This window comes from Musa acuminata, chromosome BXJ3-6 (assembly GCF_036884655.1).
Source record: "Musa acuminata AAA Group cultivar baxijiao chromosome BXJ3-6, Cavendish_Baxijiao_AAA, whole genome shotgun sequence".
Taxonomy (NCBI): domain Eukaryota; kingdom Viridiplantae; phylum Streptophyta; class Magnoliopsida; order Zingiberales; family Musaceae; genus Musa; species Musa acuminata.
Window position 1 is genome coordinate 39,474,910 of NC_088354.1, and position 16,669 is coordinate 39,491,578.

General features: G+C 44.5%; 6 protein-coding genes across 6 annotated transcripts; 2 read left to right on the forward strand and 4 right to left on the reverse strand.

Annotated features, from left to right (window-relative positions):
- Positions 1 to 319: 319 nt before the first annotated feature.
- On the reverse strand, positions 320 to 1,667 carry LOC103974427 (uncharacterized). The gene is made up of 2 exons (XM_009389259.3): positions 682 to 1,667; positions 320 to 611 (listed from the first exon to the last, which is right to left on the reverse strand). The coding sequence occupies exons 1-2, from the start codon at positions 957 to 959 to the stop codon at positions 473 to 475; spliced, it is 417 nt and encodes a 138-aa protein (XP_009387534.2). The 5' UTR covers positions 960 to 1,667; the 3' UTR covers positions 320 to 472.
- A 182-nt stretch (positions 1,668 to 1,849) lies between these two features.
- LOC135641619 (uncharacterized) lies at positions 1,850 to 3,807 on the reverse strand. The gene is made up of 3 exons (XM_065157132.1): positions 3,431 to 3,807; positions 3,025 to 3,186; positions 1,850 to 2,041 (listed from the first exon to the last, which is right to left on the reverse strand). Exons 1-2 carry the CDS (start codon positions 3,773 to 3,775, stop codon positions 3,025 to 3,027), a joined length of 507 nt encoding a protein of 168 aa, XP_065013204.1. The 5' UTR covers positions 3,776 to 3,807; the 3' UTR covers positions 1,850 to 2,041.
- A 487-nt stretch (positions 3,808 to 4,294) lies between these two features.
- LOC135640506 (transcription factor PCL1-like) lies at positions 4,295 to 6,527 on the forward strand. Its single transcript, XM_065154991.1, has 2 exons — positions 4,295 to 5,391; positions 6,167 to 6,527. Coding segments are annotated over exons 1-2 (948 nt in total). The 5' UTR covers positions 4,295 to 4,444; the 3' UTR covers positions 6,168 to 6,527.
- A 2,144-nt stretch (positions 6,528 to 8,671) lies between these two features.
- On the forward strand, positions 8,672 to 10,270 carry LOC135640227 (uncharacterized). Its single transcript, XM_065154475.1, has 3 exons — positions 8,672 to 9,016; positions 9,100 to 9,360; positions 9,444 to 10,270. Exons 1-3 carry the CDS (start codon positions 8,695 to 8,697, stop codon positions 10,091 to 10,093), a joined length of 1,233 nt encoding a protein of 410 aa, XP_065010547.1. The 5' UTR covers positions 8,672 to 8,694; the 3' UTR covers positions 10,094 to 10,270.
- A 411-nt stretch (positions 10,271 to 10,681) lies between these two features.
- On the reverse strand, positions 10,682 to 14,179 carry LOC103992938 (ethylene receptor 2-like). Its single transcript, XM_009412868.3, has 2 exons — positions 12,215 to 14,179; positions 10,682 to 11,494 (listed from the first exon to the last, which is right to left on the reverse strand). Exons 1-2 carry the CDS (start codon positions 13,868 to 13,870, stop codon positions 10,952 to 10,954), a joined length of 2,199 nt encoding a protein of 732 aa, XP_009411143.1. The 5' UTR covers positions 13,871 to 14,179; the 3' UTR covers positions 10,682 to 10,951.
- A 1,699-nt stretch (positions 14,180 to 15,878) lies between these two features.
- On the reverse strand, positions 15,879 to 16,640 carry LOC103992939 (probable transcriptional regulator RABBIT EARS). The gene has a single exon (XM_009412870.3). The coding sequence runs from the start codon at positions 16,638 to 16,640 to the stop codon at positions 15,879 to 15,881; it is 762 nt and encodes a 253-aa protein (XP_009411145.3).
- Positions 16,641 to 16,669: the final 29 nt, after the last annotated feature.

Below are 16,669 nucleotides of genomic sequence, written 5' to 3' on the forward strand. Positions count from 1 at the left end.
ATTTCACGAATCATGACACTGGTTTCTAAACGGATCGGATACGGGACATTCATGTCGGGTCCAACTCATCCAAATGGGCCCACTGACGCTGCACGGCTCCACCAGTGGGTCCCACGCATATACATATAATCTCTGTCAGTTGACTTTTGCTTCACTCTCATTAAAGATGTAATTGATAATAAGAGTAATTGTAATGGCATTTTAAATAGTTTATATTTTTTAATATTTTAACTTAAGCTATAATTATGATTTTGATTAGTAGTATATGATAGAATTTACCTAAAATTAATTTGCGTTCCTCAGCAATTGCACAGAAAGATGCACATAAAGATGGATTCATTTTCTTCACAGTTGTACAGAGTACAAACAGTAATGTTAACAGTCATGGTGGGTGAGAGGAGAGCGAGAGAGAGAGAGAGAGAGAGAGAGAGAGAGAGTAGTCAGCTTCTGCAATCACAAGAGCATGGATCCCTTATTTGTCGATTTGTCCCAACTTCCCCAGCCCATTGCAACGAGGACAAACTATCTGAGATTGATCCTTCCTTGCTGCATTAGCCCTCAGTGCCGCCCCAGCTTGCCTGACGAACCCAGCTCCGTCACACTCTGGGCATCTGCATCAGATACGGTTGTTGTGGGCTTAGGAGGGATGAAGGAGAAAGGACGGGAGGAGGGGCAACTTACATGTCCCTGCGAGAGAAGAGTATGGGGAAAGCAGTGCCGACAAGCGCCACACCGATGGCTCCGGCGATCAGATACGTGTTGCTGTCGGACGACAGCTCCCCGACTGCCGACACCGCCACCACCCTGGAAGCAGCAGGCCTTCTGCCGCACCAAGGAAAGGCCGGAACCGCCGGGCGCAGGGAAGGCGCGACTGCAGCAGCCGGTGGTGCCCGAGGGGAGGAAGAAGAAGAAGAAGAAGAAAGAGGTGAGGGAGCTGAGAAGGGAGCCACGGATGCCATCACTGATCTCTCGACGTCTGAAGCGGCTCTCCTTTCTTCGTTATATTGATCTCTGTGTGGTGGAGGTGGTGAAGGTTGGCGTTGATTGGGGCCTCAGAAGAAGGATAAGTGCACGTCAGTTGTCCACTTGCTCTCCGATTGGATTTGCTCGTTGTGGATAAGATGGGACCAAATGCGATCCGCCATTGTTCTACCTCCAACCGCAGACCCATTTCTCACTCCACCAAACATCAAGGGGGGCCCTTTCAAGTTTCATCTCTCTTCGCCTTGTCCATCCATGCCTGGAGTTCATGAAGCTCTGGTCTCTTTCTGTTTTGCAGGTCCCTCTTCAAGTTTCTTTTTGGTGGACTTGTACTTTGATTTGAATCCTTCACTCTCTTGGATCTTGATCTATGGCTTGTCAGAGTTCCATCCTAATTTCAGATGGACAATCATAATATGACCATCAAGTTGTAAGTAGACAAAAAGTTCTCTGCCTTTTTTGTTAAGATGAGATGAACAATGGCAAGAAAATTGTTTTATATGCTTGCATAAATTGGGTGAAAAATGACAGAAATTTCTTTTAATCATAACAAGGTGTTTTCCTAAAATTAAACCGAATAAGTTCTCTACATTGCTCATCACAGTAAACTCAAGATGTGATGTTGAAATAATACTCCAGAGCTCAATTTACTCCAAACATGATGCAGAGGAAAACAGGCCAACCTTATAGAATGGAGATAGTAGGCTTATGCTTCTGTTTGAATCATTTGAACTGTCGATGCATTTCCTTCCATTTTCCAAGATATAGAACTTAAGAGAAATTTCATTGCCGGTTGCATCACATATATATATAGAAATTTAAAGGGAGGTATGTATACAAGTGAGACTACAGATGAACACAGAGAAGATCAAAGCAACTTCAGGATCATTAATCACAATGTGAGAATACGATGCCGTCAGGTAAAAAAACAAAGAACAAATAAGAGAACAGAGCAAAGAAATGTGTTGAGATCATAAAAACAGGTAGATAGATCTACATATCAAAATTTTGATATCCCATGCTGCCTTGGCATGCCATGAAAAGGATGATCTGCGGATACCTGTGGGAAGATAAATATGATTAGCATAACATAGAGAACTAACATTAGATTTCTGAAAATGTTAAAATGTAACTTTAAAGGATGAAGTAAGTTCATTAGTTTTGTTCCTATCCGATAAAGCAAGCTCGGTATGGCAACAATGACTGCTAAATACTGGAAGTGATCCCTTCTTGAAGGACTAAGAGCATCAGTGAACCCATAAAACATGTTTGATGTTATGCAAATAGTTCATTTAAGAATACCACTAGTATGTTCGAACATAAAAAGAAAACGAGCATTGGTAAATGTTAATATTGCTCTTCTGAGTCTGTGTGCATTGACCTTCTTCGTACCCCGCATCGCATAAGAAGCTAAATCCAGATAACTAAATCAGATTCCAATATTGATCGATGTGTTTTCTCTGAGGAAGTTCTTGAAAAGTTGATAGAAAAATAGACACAATCATCTGCTGACATACAGTGCTGTGAAGTATGACTAGACCAAAACTTGCTTTTTATTTTGAAGGAATCAGACAAGTGCTCAGAAGATGTAGAGTTCCATAAAGCAGAAATCCCTTGATAAATTGTTATCGAGGAAATCGAAACCTCAGCAAGGAACCATTAACAATTTAGCAAACTGGGTTTATTTTTCTGATTTTTACTTTTAATAAGTGTTCAACAATTTGGCTTCTTCTACTTGTCCTTTGCTTATGATTATGATTTAAGCAGAAGAGGAGCCTAAGAAGTTGCCCCATTTACAAGTTTCTTGTTTAGGGTTCAGAATGACTGTTCTTCTTGCACAACAATTCAACTCCAAGCTTCAACTCAGAATTGAATGGTATGCGTTCAACATGCTGTGGGAAGCAATTAAGCAATGCCAAAGCTAATGCTACAACGTGTTAATGAACTTCAAAGTAATTTCCTGAAAGAAAGAGAGAGGCACTAAAAATGAGGCTAAGATTCTTAAAAGCACTGAGAAAAAGGATTGAGAGAGAACATATAGACCTAATCCTCATCTTCTTCGATCTTCTGGCCAAAGCCTCTTGGTCCAGTCCTTGCCTTGGCTTTTGCTTTCTTTCCTCCCTTCTTCTTCTTTTCTGCATCTTCTTTCTCAAACTTCTCTCTTTCTCTTTTCCTCAGAAAATCTTGCACTGCCAAGTAGATCACCTGCCCCAATCGCAAAACCAACAATTCATGCCCAAAAAGGCAAAAAGAAATCAAAATTTGTCTTCCTCTTTGCAAACAAGATTACATCTTTGATGCATCACAATCAAGAAACGGGAAAAGAAAGCTCGTACTTAATTTGAACGGCAGGAAGAGGTAAAAGTTAAGGCTTTTACATTCAGATGCGTCAAATTTGTCCCATTAACCAAACCTAGGATCGAAACCAGAGGAGAAGGAAGATTATTACCCCTATGGTGAGGATGGAGAGTCCGATAAAGGCGACGACGAGTAAAGCAGAGACGACGGTGGATGCAGCGCTGTCTTCAGCAGCGGCGGGAATAATCTGCTGGGCCTTCTCCACGGTGGCCTCCGGCGGCAAAGTTTCCTCCGCGACAGCCGAGACCCGCCAAATTCGAGAGCTTTTGAGTGAATCTCCTCCAAACCTTCTCTTCCGTGTGCATAGATCTAGTCGAGGGCGACCGGAGGTGGTCAGTCGGGGACTCGGATCGAAGCATAGCTTGGAAGAAGCACGGGAAGCGCATTTGGGAGCAGCGAGGAGGAGAGGAGACGAAGATATGGTTGATGTTGCCATCCTCTCATTTGCTTCCCTCTCTCTTTCCTCCCCTTGACGGTTGTGATCTAAATAACCTGAAACAAACAGCCATTAGATGATAGACTGACGGCCTTGATCTGCTGGAACAAACCACTGAGACGGTCGAAAGATGTCGCGGTGGGAAAAGAGCAAATAGAAGTGGAAAATCCAAAGCACAACGCTTACAGGTCCACGTCCCTTTCCAATTCCATATTTGTCGAAGGTACCCGCTCACCGACCTGCCTCACTATTGGAGGTACCAGGTATTACGTCACTGTGGGCCATAGCGGCATACGGGAAAAATTAAGGCTAGTCTAACGGGTACGTCGGAAACTGGTTCGACAAGCGGGGGCTTGATATCTGCCGTCCAAGCGATCTCGTCAACCGACGGTTCGGATGAGATGGAAGGAACAACGAACGGTGGATGTCATCTCCATCAAGCGACCATCGGCCACAGCGTAGCACATAAATTTGCACTTTGCCCCAAAATAAATAAATATATGTCCGAATATCCCCAGAAGACACTCCTTTCACAGTAAATATCCACCGCCCCCCGCCGCTCTCTCCTCCTCTCCGTCTTCAAGAATTCCGTCTCCTCACCGTCGATTATCCACCAACTCGTTCTTTCTCGTACCTGAAACCCTAATCTTTGTATTCGAATTCTCAATCATGGGCGAGGAGGCGGGCAGCGATGACGAATTCGACCGCCTCTCGGCTGCCGACGATGTAAGCAGCGGCGGCGACGACGACGACGACGGCAGGGTTCTCGAGTGGGAGCTCGGCCTCCCTAGCGGCGAGGAGCTCACTCCACTGTCCCAGCCCTTGGTACCGCCGCAGCTTGCCTCGGCTTTTAGCGTCAAGCCAGAGCCCGCCCGGACTGCGCTCGACGTCCATCGGGCCTCCCAGTCCACCATCTTCGGCCTCCGCCGCGTCGCCCCCTCCTCCGATGCCTTCGCCGCCTTCAGATCCTTCTCCCCCTTCCCGCCCGCCGCCGCTGATGAAACCGTGGCCTTTGAGGGCGACGATCCGGTGGTCGCCGGTGAGTCTTCAGGCAAAATCCCACTTTTTGGGCCCATTTCCCCCTGCGCTGAATCGCCGGAGGCGGAACCGTCTACTCCCCAGCCGGACGATTCGAGCGACGACCACTCCGCGAGGGCCCTGAAGCGGCCGCGCCTCGTCTGGACGCCGCAGCTCCACAAGAGGTTCATCGATGTGGTCACCCATCTGGGGATCAAGAACGCGGTGCCGAAGACCATCATGCAGCTGATGAACGTGGAGGGACTGACGAGAGAGAACGTCGCGAGCCACCTCCAAAAGTATAGGCTTTACCTGAAAAGAATGCAAGGAATCCCAGACGAGGGGCCCTCGCCATCGGATCACTTGTTCACCTCAACGCCGCCGGCGACACAGAGTCTTCACGAGCAACATGTCCACACGCCCATGCGGTATGCCATGCCGGCTATGTTCTCAATGCCAGTCTTTGGAATGGCTCCTCCACATGGACATGGTCGTCCGATCACAATGGTGCCGGCTGTACACAATCACGGAAATGGAGCTCATCATGCGTTTGAGCCACAGCATCCTTATGGAGCTTTCAGCGAGCGGCACAAGGATTGGTATAGTGGGAACAGTTTTGGTTCCATAGCTTCGTATCCACATGTTACTCCTAAAAACAAATAGGATTTTGACTGAATCAAGAGCTTTGCTTCTTGCTACTTTTTTCTGCCGCTGCCATGGTTTTTTCTGGAACTTGTTTAATAGGAAACCATTTCAGCTATATTATCTGTTATCTGCTTTGATTTATATGCTTAGATTAAGTCACTTTGTTAAACTGTGATTATTTTCTTGCGAGGTTGCGTTGAGCTTACAGAGTACTATTTACCATGAATGCGTAGGGAGAATTGTATGGTCTCAATAATTTTTTATGCAATAACTACCATACAATTATTGAAAGGCGTTTTCCAATACCAGTTAACATGATGAACTTTGAATGTAGTTTTTGGTTTATGCAATGTACCAGGCACAAGCATGTTGGAGGCAGTAGTAGCAAAGGTTTTTATTTTTCTTTTTTTGTTTTGAAACTTTTGTTCTATGAAGATGATGATTGCTCTGAAGGATTTTATGTCGGATAATTCTCATTTAAAATTATCTTGCAAACTGATGCTTTTAATATCATCCGAAGGAGGGTTTATTGGTCAGCATAAAGATCTTTTCTTCTTTTGATCCACCACTTAATCCTCTTTCAGAGCAAGAATGAGATAGTCGTTCATCTTAAATTTTAAGCATTCATCAGCTGGTTATCTAATTGAATTGCCCACCTTTTTGTTCTTCTGCTTTCTCTTGTGCTCCTGTATACAACATTAGTTTATTTTTCATTGTAATTTTTGACAGATTGCTACTTGATCACACTATGATGTGCTTAAATGGTGAATGAAGGACTCCTAATTTGACAGGAATACGGGAAGGCCTAGATGGTTACGGCTTAGGTTATGAATTATGAACTTGAGCTTGTCTTTTGAAGTCTAAAAGAAATGTTAGCAATATCAGAGTCAAGAAATCATGCCTATACAATTGAGTCAATAGATGTTCTGTTTTTCTGCCAGTTTCCAAATATTGTTGATATTTGGTTCGAGTAGTTTTGAAAGGGGAACGCTTCCATAGAAAAAAACCGGACTCATGCTATCTGGTTATTGCTGTATTAATTCACCGTTAATGCTGCTTTATATATTATTTAATGATCTTTGTACACAAATTGTGTTGTGTAAAAGTTGCTTAGGGTGTTTTTGGTTCGCTTCAAAGTGGATCAAAGTATAATTTGGTTTGAAGTGAGCTTGCTTCATTTCGCTACTAGTGAAGGATACTATTTAAAAGAAGTCGGAAAGAACTCCAGCTCCATATCTTGACTGCTGCTAGGTAGGCCTGAAGTAAAGGTCCAAGATCAAGCATACCTCCTCTATAGAACTTGTCTATGGATGAACATAGACGGAACATTTGTCGTTTGAACCCTGGGGCTGAAAAAACACACCTGGATCATCTCTTAGGTCAACCCACCATTTACGTTCAATCTCCAAAGTGATATAAAGAATTTATCATTGCCTCACATTTATTCTTGATGGTGAGTGTATTGCATTTCATCAGTAAGGTATCTGATACACAGTGAAGAAAATGTCACTGCATACAAAACAACAGAACTTGCCGTACCACTCAATAATATATTATGCATTTAGAGGTTGGATTTTTTATGCTCTTATGTGATTGGCTTTATTATGTTATTAAAATATTGTCTAAAGAATTTTCTTGTTCATATTGTTGTCTATTCTAACCAGAGAATATCTCATTTCAGGTTTAGATTATGTTTTTATTGATGTCTATTTGCTTCCGTCTCCATTTTCTTTCCTTGTCTCATGTAAGTCTAAATCAGCAATTGCATGTCACAATTGTACTGAACTGTGAGGACATGGTAGCAAAACTCAGCATGGAGCTGTGCCATTGGTACGGCAACACGGCATTGGTTTTTCAGAGAGCCTCTGCCGGTTGGCACAAAGCATGAACAGAGGAGTCCTCTTTTTTTTTCTGCTTTACATATTCTCTTTGATGTGTGGTTTAATGATGCCTAATGTTTTTTTGACTTTTAGTATCTACTTATTGTGACTGTGTCTCTATTCATAGTGTTAAGACTCCATACTTGATTTACCTATTAAGACACCATATGTGGGAGTTTTACATGATTATGGTAAATTGTAGTTATTGGTCTAAATATTTCTTGCATGTGAGAAATGGATGCCTGTTATTTCATCATTAATTGCAAATTATCTGCTGCCATGTCGTCCAAAATCTGCCAGTTTGGTCTAACAATTTTTTGTTGTTTGAGAATATTAATTCTTCTGTCCATTTCATCATCCAGTAATTATAGCTCTCTTTTAGATAGTACTACAGTAGCTCTTTGACTTGTTACTAAATGAACTGTGATATGTTTCTCTCATTTAAAGTACACATTTCAGGAGAAATTGCATTTAGTTGTTCTTACAGGCATATGAAGCTATACCAACACAACTTTGATGGGGATATGTTACAAGAATAAGATTCACTTGTAAAATGGGCTTAATGTTTTCAAGACAAGCATTTCTTTTATTTTGCTGCATTTGGTGTATTGAAGTGAAGGAGGTCAATGATGTTGTTATTGATAATAAGACTGGAGAAAGAAGGAAGGTTGTAGAGAAATGAAAATATATGGCAACTTAGAGAAAACATCAAAATCATTTCCAACATTTGCTACTGTAGAATTTGGAATCATTTTGAATGGAAAACACTGCATAATTTTAAGGTCTCCTATTGTATCAACTCGCAAATATATATATATATATATATATATATATATATATATATATATATATATATATATATATATATATATATATATATATATATATATATATATATATATATATATATATATATGTATATGTATATGTATATGTATAATGTATATGTATATATGTATATGTATAATGTATATGTATATATGTATATGTATATATATATGTATATGTATATGTATATATATATGTATATGTATACATATACATATACATATAAATACATATATATATACATATAAATATATATAAATACATATAAATACATATACATATACATATAAATACATATATATATATATATATATATATATATATATATATATATATATATATATATATATATATATATATATATATATATATATATATATATATATATATATATATATATATATATATATATATATATATATATATATATATATATATATATATATATATATATATATATATATATATATATATGTGTGTGTGTGTGTGTGTGTGTGTGTGTGTGTGTGTGTATATATACATATACATATATGTAGAGAGAGAGAGATTATGGGTTGCCGAATTCGTGTAGAGAGTCTTCAATGGTCCACACAGGCACGGCTCGACGAAGGGTGGTCAAGAAATGCCACCTTCTCCGCACCACCCAAACCTCCTCAAACTTGGCAAGCTTTTGCCGCTCCTTCCCTGCTTAAATGCGGTGCGATCCCTCCATGCTTCTTTTGCGAGTTGATGAGACCTCTCGCGTTGCTCAAGTCCAGGAAGGGAAGAGAGAAAACGCAAATGGCTCAATCAGGGAGGAACAGATTACATTTTCTTGACTACTGTCCGGGGAAACACCATCTTCCGGCCAGCAATCTGCACCCGCATAAAGGTTTCACTCTTTCTGCATGTTTGAGATCCTTGTTTTCCTTGATCGCTGCTACTGATTTAGATGAAGAGGCAACGCGTATGAAGGTGTGTCGTCTCCGCGTGGACATTGGTCGGCGCCGACGACGCCAACCTTCAGGGAATTCTACGACCATGAAGACTACCACCACCACCATGCGAAGAAGTCGGTGCTGGTGAAGGTGAAGGAGAAGGCAAGGAAGTGGAGGCAGATGCTTCTGAAGAAGAGACATGGGCAGGGGAAACACAACCCCACACCACCCTGGGGAGTTAGCTTGGACGCGGGGCTCGAAGAAGAAGACGGACATCCCCGCCACCATGGCGCCTCGGGTAAGAACAGTCGACACGTCCTCCTCTCTTTGGAATTGGAATTGAGAAGATAGCATGGGTTGATTTGATGCCTGTGATGTCAGTGTCCGAGTCAGAGACGGCACCGTATGCTCCTGCCGTTGACTCTGCTCCAGCGAATCATTCGAGTCCGCAGGTGAAATCAACAGTTACTCTACTCAGTACGACAGACGAGGAATCGGAGACGATGCAGAAGGATGAAGTGCGTAGTGAGCAACCGGCGTCGGACGACCACCTCGGCGCAGTCAAGGATCTACCCATACCAGACACGACTGTAGTGCCTGCTGCCATCGACAAGGCTCCCATGAAGGATGAGTCCATGGATCAAAAACCAGCCGGCAACAGCAATAAGACCCTGAGCGAGACGGTAACGGAGATGCTCACGCCGGCGTACGCTGCGGTGTCGGAGGCGACCCAAGCAATAGCCTCCAAGTTCCAGGGATCGAGTCCAAGGTACGAGATGGTCGCCAAGCAAGTGTGGGACAAGGGGGTCTCCATGAAGGAGTATCTGATGCAGAAGCTGGAGCCCGGAGAGGAAGACAGAGCTCTGTGCGAAGTCATTACCGGGGCGGTGAGCCCCAGAAATGTGAGCCATGGCTGTGCTGAAGCAGGCGCTGTGAAGACCAGGGAGGAAGCAGTCTCGTCTTTGACGGGAAAGGAGGAAAGCGAGGGGTCACCCATACCGGTCTCCACGAATCCTCATGCAGGAATGTAATGGTGTGAGTTCGCCATGGACACACAGGACATACTGAAGACGAAGAGACTTAGGAGATCAAACAGTAGCAGCATACCAACTCATACATCATGACGATGTCAAATTATTATTCTCTTTTTGTTCTTATTTTTTCTTGAGGGTAAGACCACGAAGTCAATGGAACATAGTTTGACTTTAGCAGCTCTCCCTTCACTAAGAGAAATGAGGAGAAGATTAGATTGTATACCAATAATCATACATCCTTCAGTGTCACTGAGTAGTCTTCAGGATGGAGAAGATATGGAAGTGTGCATGCTGTTTGAGTTACCAGATAGGATGCAACCATCGTCACTTCCATCCAAAGAATCAACAAGGGCTTGCTGTTCCTCCATTAGAGAGCTGTGTCACAGTCTCTTGGTGCTCCTACTCTGCATAGAATCTATCAATAACATGAACAATCATAACTTGCTAATGATTTAATGATCCTTCCTGATCACAGTTTCTTTAAGCATGGCCAATCTGCTTCTTAAATTACCATGAAGATGTTAGTATGAGTAAGAAAATACCAAACAATATCAGGTCCAGTCTGAGAAATTTGATGACAGCAGCTGCTGCATAAAAAGAAGAAAGCATGGTAAAGAAAACATTGATATCAACACCCCACAATTAGTCTTTCAGGAAAAAACCTAAACAGAAAAGAGCTACAGCTAGCTAAAGAAAGATCCATTTTACTTGCATTTACAAGATCTGCACAGTCCTACCACCAGTTGTTGTAAACCATTACTACCAAAGCAATGATCCTACACCAAATTTGTGGATCCATATAGCTCTGGATCTTTGCTTTCTACCGACCGTTTCCTATTTGAAAGCATAGGTCTCCTAATTTTGCTGCGTCATCAACAAAGGATGTGGAATTTGTAGTTGCTGGGTGATTCTCTGCAACTCATCTATCATCTGCTTCAATATGACTGGTTTGCATAATACACCATGCATCCCATCCTGAAGGCATCTTTCTTTTGTCTTCCTGTCAGCATTAGGTGTTAACGCAACAAACAGCGGCCAGCTCTTGCTACTAAGTTGTTTTATGCGAGAAGCAACTTCGTGCCTATTGTTCTCAAGAATTTTATCATCAATAAGTAATAGGTGGAATTGGCTTCCCATCATATGGACACCGTGGCGCCATGAATGCACTGTAGTAAGATGACATCCAAGTTTCTCAAGAAGCAATTTGGTGATTACTATACTGGATCGATCGATGTCCATCAGCAGAACTCTCATTCCTTTGAATGGACAACTCTCAATATCAGTGTGCCTTGTCATTAGTAGTTCATCCCTTGATCGAGGACATGGTAATCTGATGAGCAGCTGAAAACTCTCCTCGTATGCAGCTTCTGGAAGAGCAGAAAAGCTCCCGTGCATAAGCTGCATATAACAACACACCAACATTAAGTATCAATAGCACTGAATGAGGAAAGCCCTTGCCTCGAGTTAAGATCAGCACGGCTAGAAATTGAAAGGACAAGTAAAAGGTTTAAGCTTAACTAGAATTCCAGATTTTCAAATAAATAAGACACATATAATGTTTAATACTCCTTAAAACAAGTATTACATACAGCAGATTGTACGAAGCGAACTTTAGTCAATTGGATTCCCTTGGCTCCAAATTAGAATGTAGCTAATACTTCAATAAAAGAAGGAATATAACTCTTGTTGTGTAGTTTTGTAAATGATAAAAAAAGGAAGTTAATAAGTTTGTGACGAAAAGTATAACTCTCGTTTCTAGTATACTCGAAGCTTTTTCGCTTTTTACTAATTTCTTTCCAGTGATCACAAGATACATGGATAAATATATAGCAGTCAACCTGGAAATATAAAAAGACTCGATGTTAAGGACTAGCCTTTTTAAGTGCCCTAAATGCATAGCCAACTGGCACATACTATGACTTCAATGTACACACTTCCAAGTATACCAATTCACCTGCGAGAAATTTTGGAAGAACTAGATGGACATGAGGATTCAGACATGTGGTGATGAGCACAATTATAATTGTATCCAAATTATGTAGGGCAAAAATTAAGCGAGATAAAAGATAAGTTTAGTAATATATACTTCTAATGAATTAAGGAACCAAACATACTCACTCTTGCCAGCTTCTCGCATATAGCAAAGCTAATCCCAGGATCACCAATATCAGGTCCATGCTTGCTGTGAGCAATGTTGTTGTCTTTTCTTTTGATACCAATTCTTCTAACTTCAAACTTCAGCACAACTGTACCCTCTTCTAGACCCTGTTGCATGACCCCATACTTGCTTATCGAAATGTCATCCTGCATGCTACTTTCTACTAGGACTTGGAGGAAGATGGCCCTGCAATCACCAAAGCCCAAGACATTTCCAAGCATGCACCAAAGAGCCTGAAGTATCCGCTTCGTGTCCCCAACTACAGCTCTGTGAACTTGGCCGGATACTTCAAATTTAAAGTGCACACCTCGGCAAGCACACAATAGCCTCGACATGGTCACAGCTTCTTCTAGAATTGCACGAACATGAAACTGTTGCAAGATCAGCTCCAGCTCTCCCTCCTCAAACCCAGAGATGTTGGCCGCTTCCCCGATCAGAGATGACAAGGTGAGCCCGGTTGTCACCATTCCCAGTTGCTGAGGACTCAGCTTCTCAACTTGCAACAGTGAAAAGATGGCACCAATCGAGCGTATTGGCCCGATGATTTCCCGAGTCATAAAGCACTTGAATGACTCTCGGGCCTCTCTTGCAAGCAGAGCATCATGGCGGGCACGGTTGAGGACCATGTTCTGCTCCAGAAGCTTCTCCCTTATGAGCAAAGAATCCTCAAGAATAGCAGCATGGGAGAGCGCGACGGCCACCTGGTCCGCGACAACCTCCACTGTCTCGAGCTCGTGAGAGGTCCACTCCCTGACTTCTCCATCGGGAAGCACCAGAATGAGAATAGCATGCGATGCCTCCATGCTCTCATCATTGAAATGGGACACTTTAAGCAGAGGCACCCGAGTGGCCGCCACCCGGCCAACAGCCTCGCTCGCCATCGCGGCCCGCACAAGATTGGATTTTGGGTCCAGAATCACCACGCCGTTACGTGACATAATCTCGATGACATCGGCGTCGTCCGTGGAAACGGACGCCGGCGGGCGGGGACCGCTGTGGAGCTGGTGGGTTAGGGACATGGAGGAAGGCGAGGTGGGCATCCATATGGCGCACTCACGGAGCGAGAGCGCGGCCGAGAGCTGGACCAGAGTGGTGTCGAGGATGGTGTTCCGGTCGAGGGAACGGCGTATCTCGGCGGTGAGCATGGGAACGCGCCACGCGGCCTCCTCCTGGCGGCGCATGAGGCCGAGATCGCGGTCGAGCTCGCGCGCCTTCTGGCGGAGGAGGCCTTCGCGGACGAAGAGGCGGAGCAGCTGCGGGATGAGCGCGACGAGGGAGATGGCGGTGGCGAGGGAGACGAGCGCAGTGAGGAACTTGAGGACGGTGAGGGTGAGGAACAGAAGGAACGAGTGGGGGGCGTAGGTGAAGGCGGCGGCGAGGTGGCTGAGGCTGCAGAGCACGATGAAGGCCCCGAACTGGAGGATGACCCAGCGGAAGGGGAAGATATCGGAGCAGGTGACGAAGTAGAAGAGCTCGAGCGGGATGGAGAAGTATGCGAGGGCGATGAGCAAGTCGCCGGCTTTCTGGTACTGGAGGATGCTGGCGACGCTCCACAGGGAGGACGGGTCGTCCTCGCCGTCGCAGCCACCGCAGGACGGCAGCGACAACGACCGCATGGTGATCGACGAAATGCCAGACAGGAGCCAGCAGCATCCTTGTACCGATGAACGCGTTCAATGTATCGGGAAGGGTCCCTGTTCATCCTTTTGCTCCTCCACGTACCGCCTTCCGACATCCGTATAGGTGTCTGGGCCCGAAAAGCTTCAACTTCGGTGCCGCACAACGTTTGTGCTCCTCGAGCTGGACTCGGTGGTCTCGTGAAGAGGACGGTGGGGGCGGAAACAGTCGGCTTCGAGTACTGCTCTCTCGGTGCCGCACAACGTTTGTTCTCCTCGAGCGCGACTCGGTGGTCTCGTGAAGAGGAGAGGGTGGGGGCGGAAACTGTATCCATCGCTTCCACATCAAATTTAGATATATCCATCGCAAGACGATCGAATCAGACCGCATCGCATGCCGAATAGGCCTTAAAAGTAACATTAGCGAATCGCGCTTCAATTGAATCGGGCTCGTGTTGGGCTCGACTTTGGAACCAGTTGGGCCGAGAGGCAATCGAATCAGACCGCATCGCACGACGAATAGACCTTCATCGAACAGTGCCACGTGGCGCTTCGATTAATTGGGCTCGTGTTGGGCTGAGAGGCCCACCAACCATATCTCTCGGAAACAAGCCGTCAGAGCGAGGAAGGCGAAGTCACTGCCGCCATTGCTGGCACTGTGAGAAAGCTTCTACAAATGTCGAGTTCTACATCACATATCAATGACTAAGGCAAGGAATCGAACACATGATCGACAGTACACAGATCCATCACACACTTTGTCTCGTTCTCAAAAGGCACCTCATAAACAATGAGAGGGATGATCAGAACACTTGATTCCATATTCTCTTCTCAACCCTTATTAAGCATTTCCAAATGCCTAACAATGTGCCACACACAGTCCCCGAGGCCATCAATCCTCATTCCTTGGCTGATTTCTTTAACTCCCCTGTTACCATGTGCTCCTCCATCAGTACTGCGCCATTAACAGCTCACACACCTGCACTTGGCCTACAGCGTGAGCTGCACCCCAGCGCAGGGATACGTACAAGACAAAGCCTTCCTCTTACACCAACTAGGCAACTTCGAACTGGGAACACTCGTACCGGAGCATTCATCTTTTGAGGTGTTTTCGCCATCACAACTCCTCGTAGGGGAAAGCATCAGTTTGGTATGTTCTTAAATTCTTCTGTTGCGCACCATAAAACCTTGCGCAGTGCATTAAGTCAAAGTTGGAATGGTGTGTGCATCATTGGCTTTGTTTGGAACGAAGGGGTGAGCTGATTTGCTAGCTGTTTCTCGGGTCTCCCACAACGAGGAGATACATGCAGCAGAAGAAACAAAAGCAGCGCGGAAACCGGTCGATTCTATTCCCCTCGATGCATGATATTGTAATGGTTTCAGCAGGGGAGTTTTAGGGAGAAGACTGGATGTGGGTGATGCTGGAATGGTGCCTCAGAAAGGGGCCGGAATCACTGTACCGATGCATCACAACGTATACACCCTAAAACATGCTCACATGCAGCTGTTTAGTTCTGTGTCTGTCGGACTGCTTGATAGGCTGGATAAGCAACACAACTTCAAGGCTCTCTCAGGCATGCACTTGAGCCAAAGAAGATGGAGAGAGAGAGGTAGCAGGAACACACGGTCATTTACAGCCCCATACAACTCCAAAATATATAGAATCTGTGTAAAAGGAGACAATTTGAAGGGATAGAATAAGCATTTGGATGGAAGAATTATTATCAAGTTCTTGAAAGATCAACTGTGTGCAAGCAAGTGATAGCATATTGTCAAGAACGAGAAATCACCAGTAGTGCAAATGCTATCTGTTTTGGTACAATTTTCAGAGCGCTATACTGAGCAAATCAACACAATTAATATTTGGAGACATCTTTCTTCTTCTTCTACATGTTGTTGTAACACCATTCTAGCGTATGGCATCCATTCGAGAAACTCCAAGATCAATTCCGAGAAATTTTGGTGAAGGAAGATGGGAAGAACCAAAGAGGGAAAGATATGTATTTATCTATCTATCTTCATCCAAGCACAAAGGTTTAACCTGAGGGCTGTCTCCAAGCCTAAGCTCAAGATCCAACTCTTCAACGGGGCCATGATCATGTTTGAGGACCTCAGGGTGCAGCGGTTGCGTCTCCCCCGAAGAAGATGGTCGAACACGGAAGGGATGCACTGAGTCGGTTCTCCTAACTCTCTTGCAGCAGCTGTTGTAGTCATCGCTATCGTCCTCATCTTTCCACCTTTGAGAATTCCTCTTGTGCAGATTTAGTTCTGGGAGAGAGAATAGCTGTAGAGTTGCTGATTCGGTGCTGGTTGTAGCTGTGGAGAAGAGCGATCGCTTTCGGTTCTCCCCGACAACAGACGAGGAGTACAAGGGAGATATGGAGTCGCGTTCCTTCCACTCCAGTCTGGATGCAGCAGCAGGAACCCTAGTAGAGATAGACGATGAATTAGGGTTAGGGTTGACAAGAGCTCTCTGATCCAGAGAGGCGATCGGGGGCGGACATGCCGCGCCTGTTGGTGTGCAGGAATCGAGGCTCGGAGAGTGTTTAAGCATGGCGCGATCCCTCCGGTGCACGTTCATGTGGCCACCGAGTGCTTGAGCTGATCGGAACTCTCGCCCGCAGAAGCTGCACGAATACGACCTGGGAGGCCATACGCAGCTTCCTAAATCTCCTGCGGAGTCTCTGGCGAACGCCTGTTCTTCCCATGACTCGGCATCGTACGAAGAGCTGACACCGAGCGGAGGGATCTGAGAGCTAAGGAACGGCATCTCGTTCAGATTCCTACTCGTTATCATCC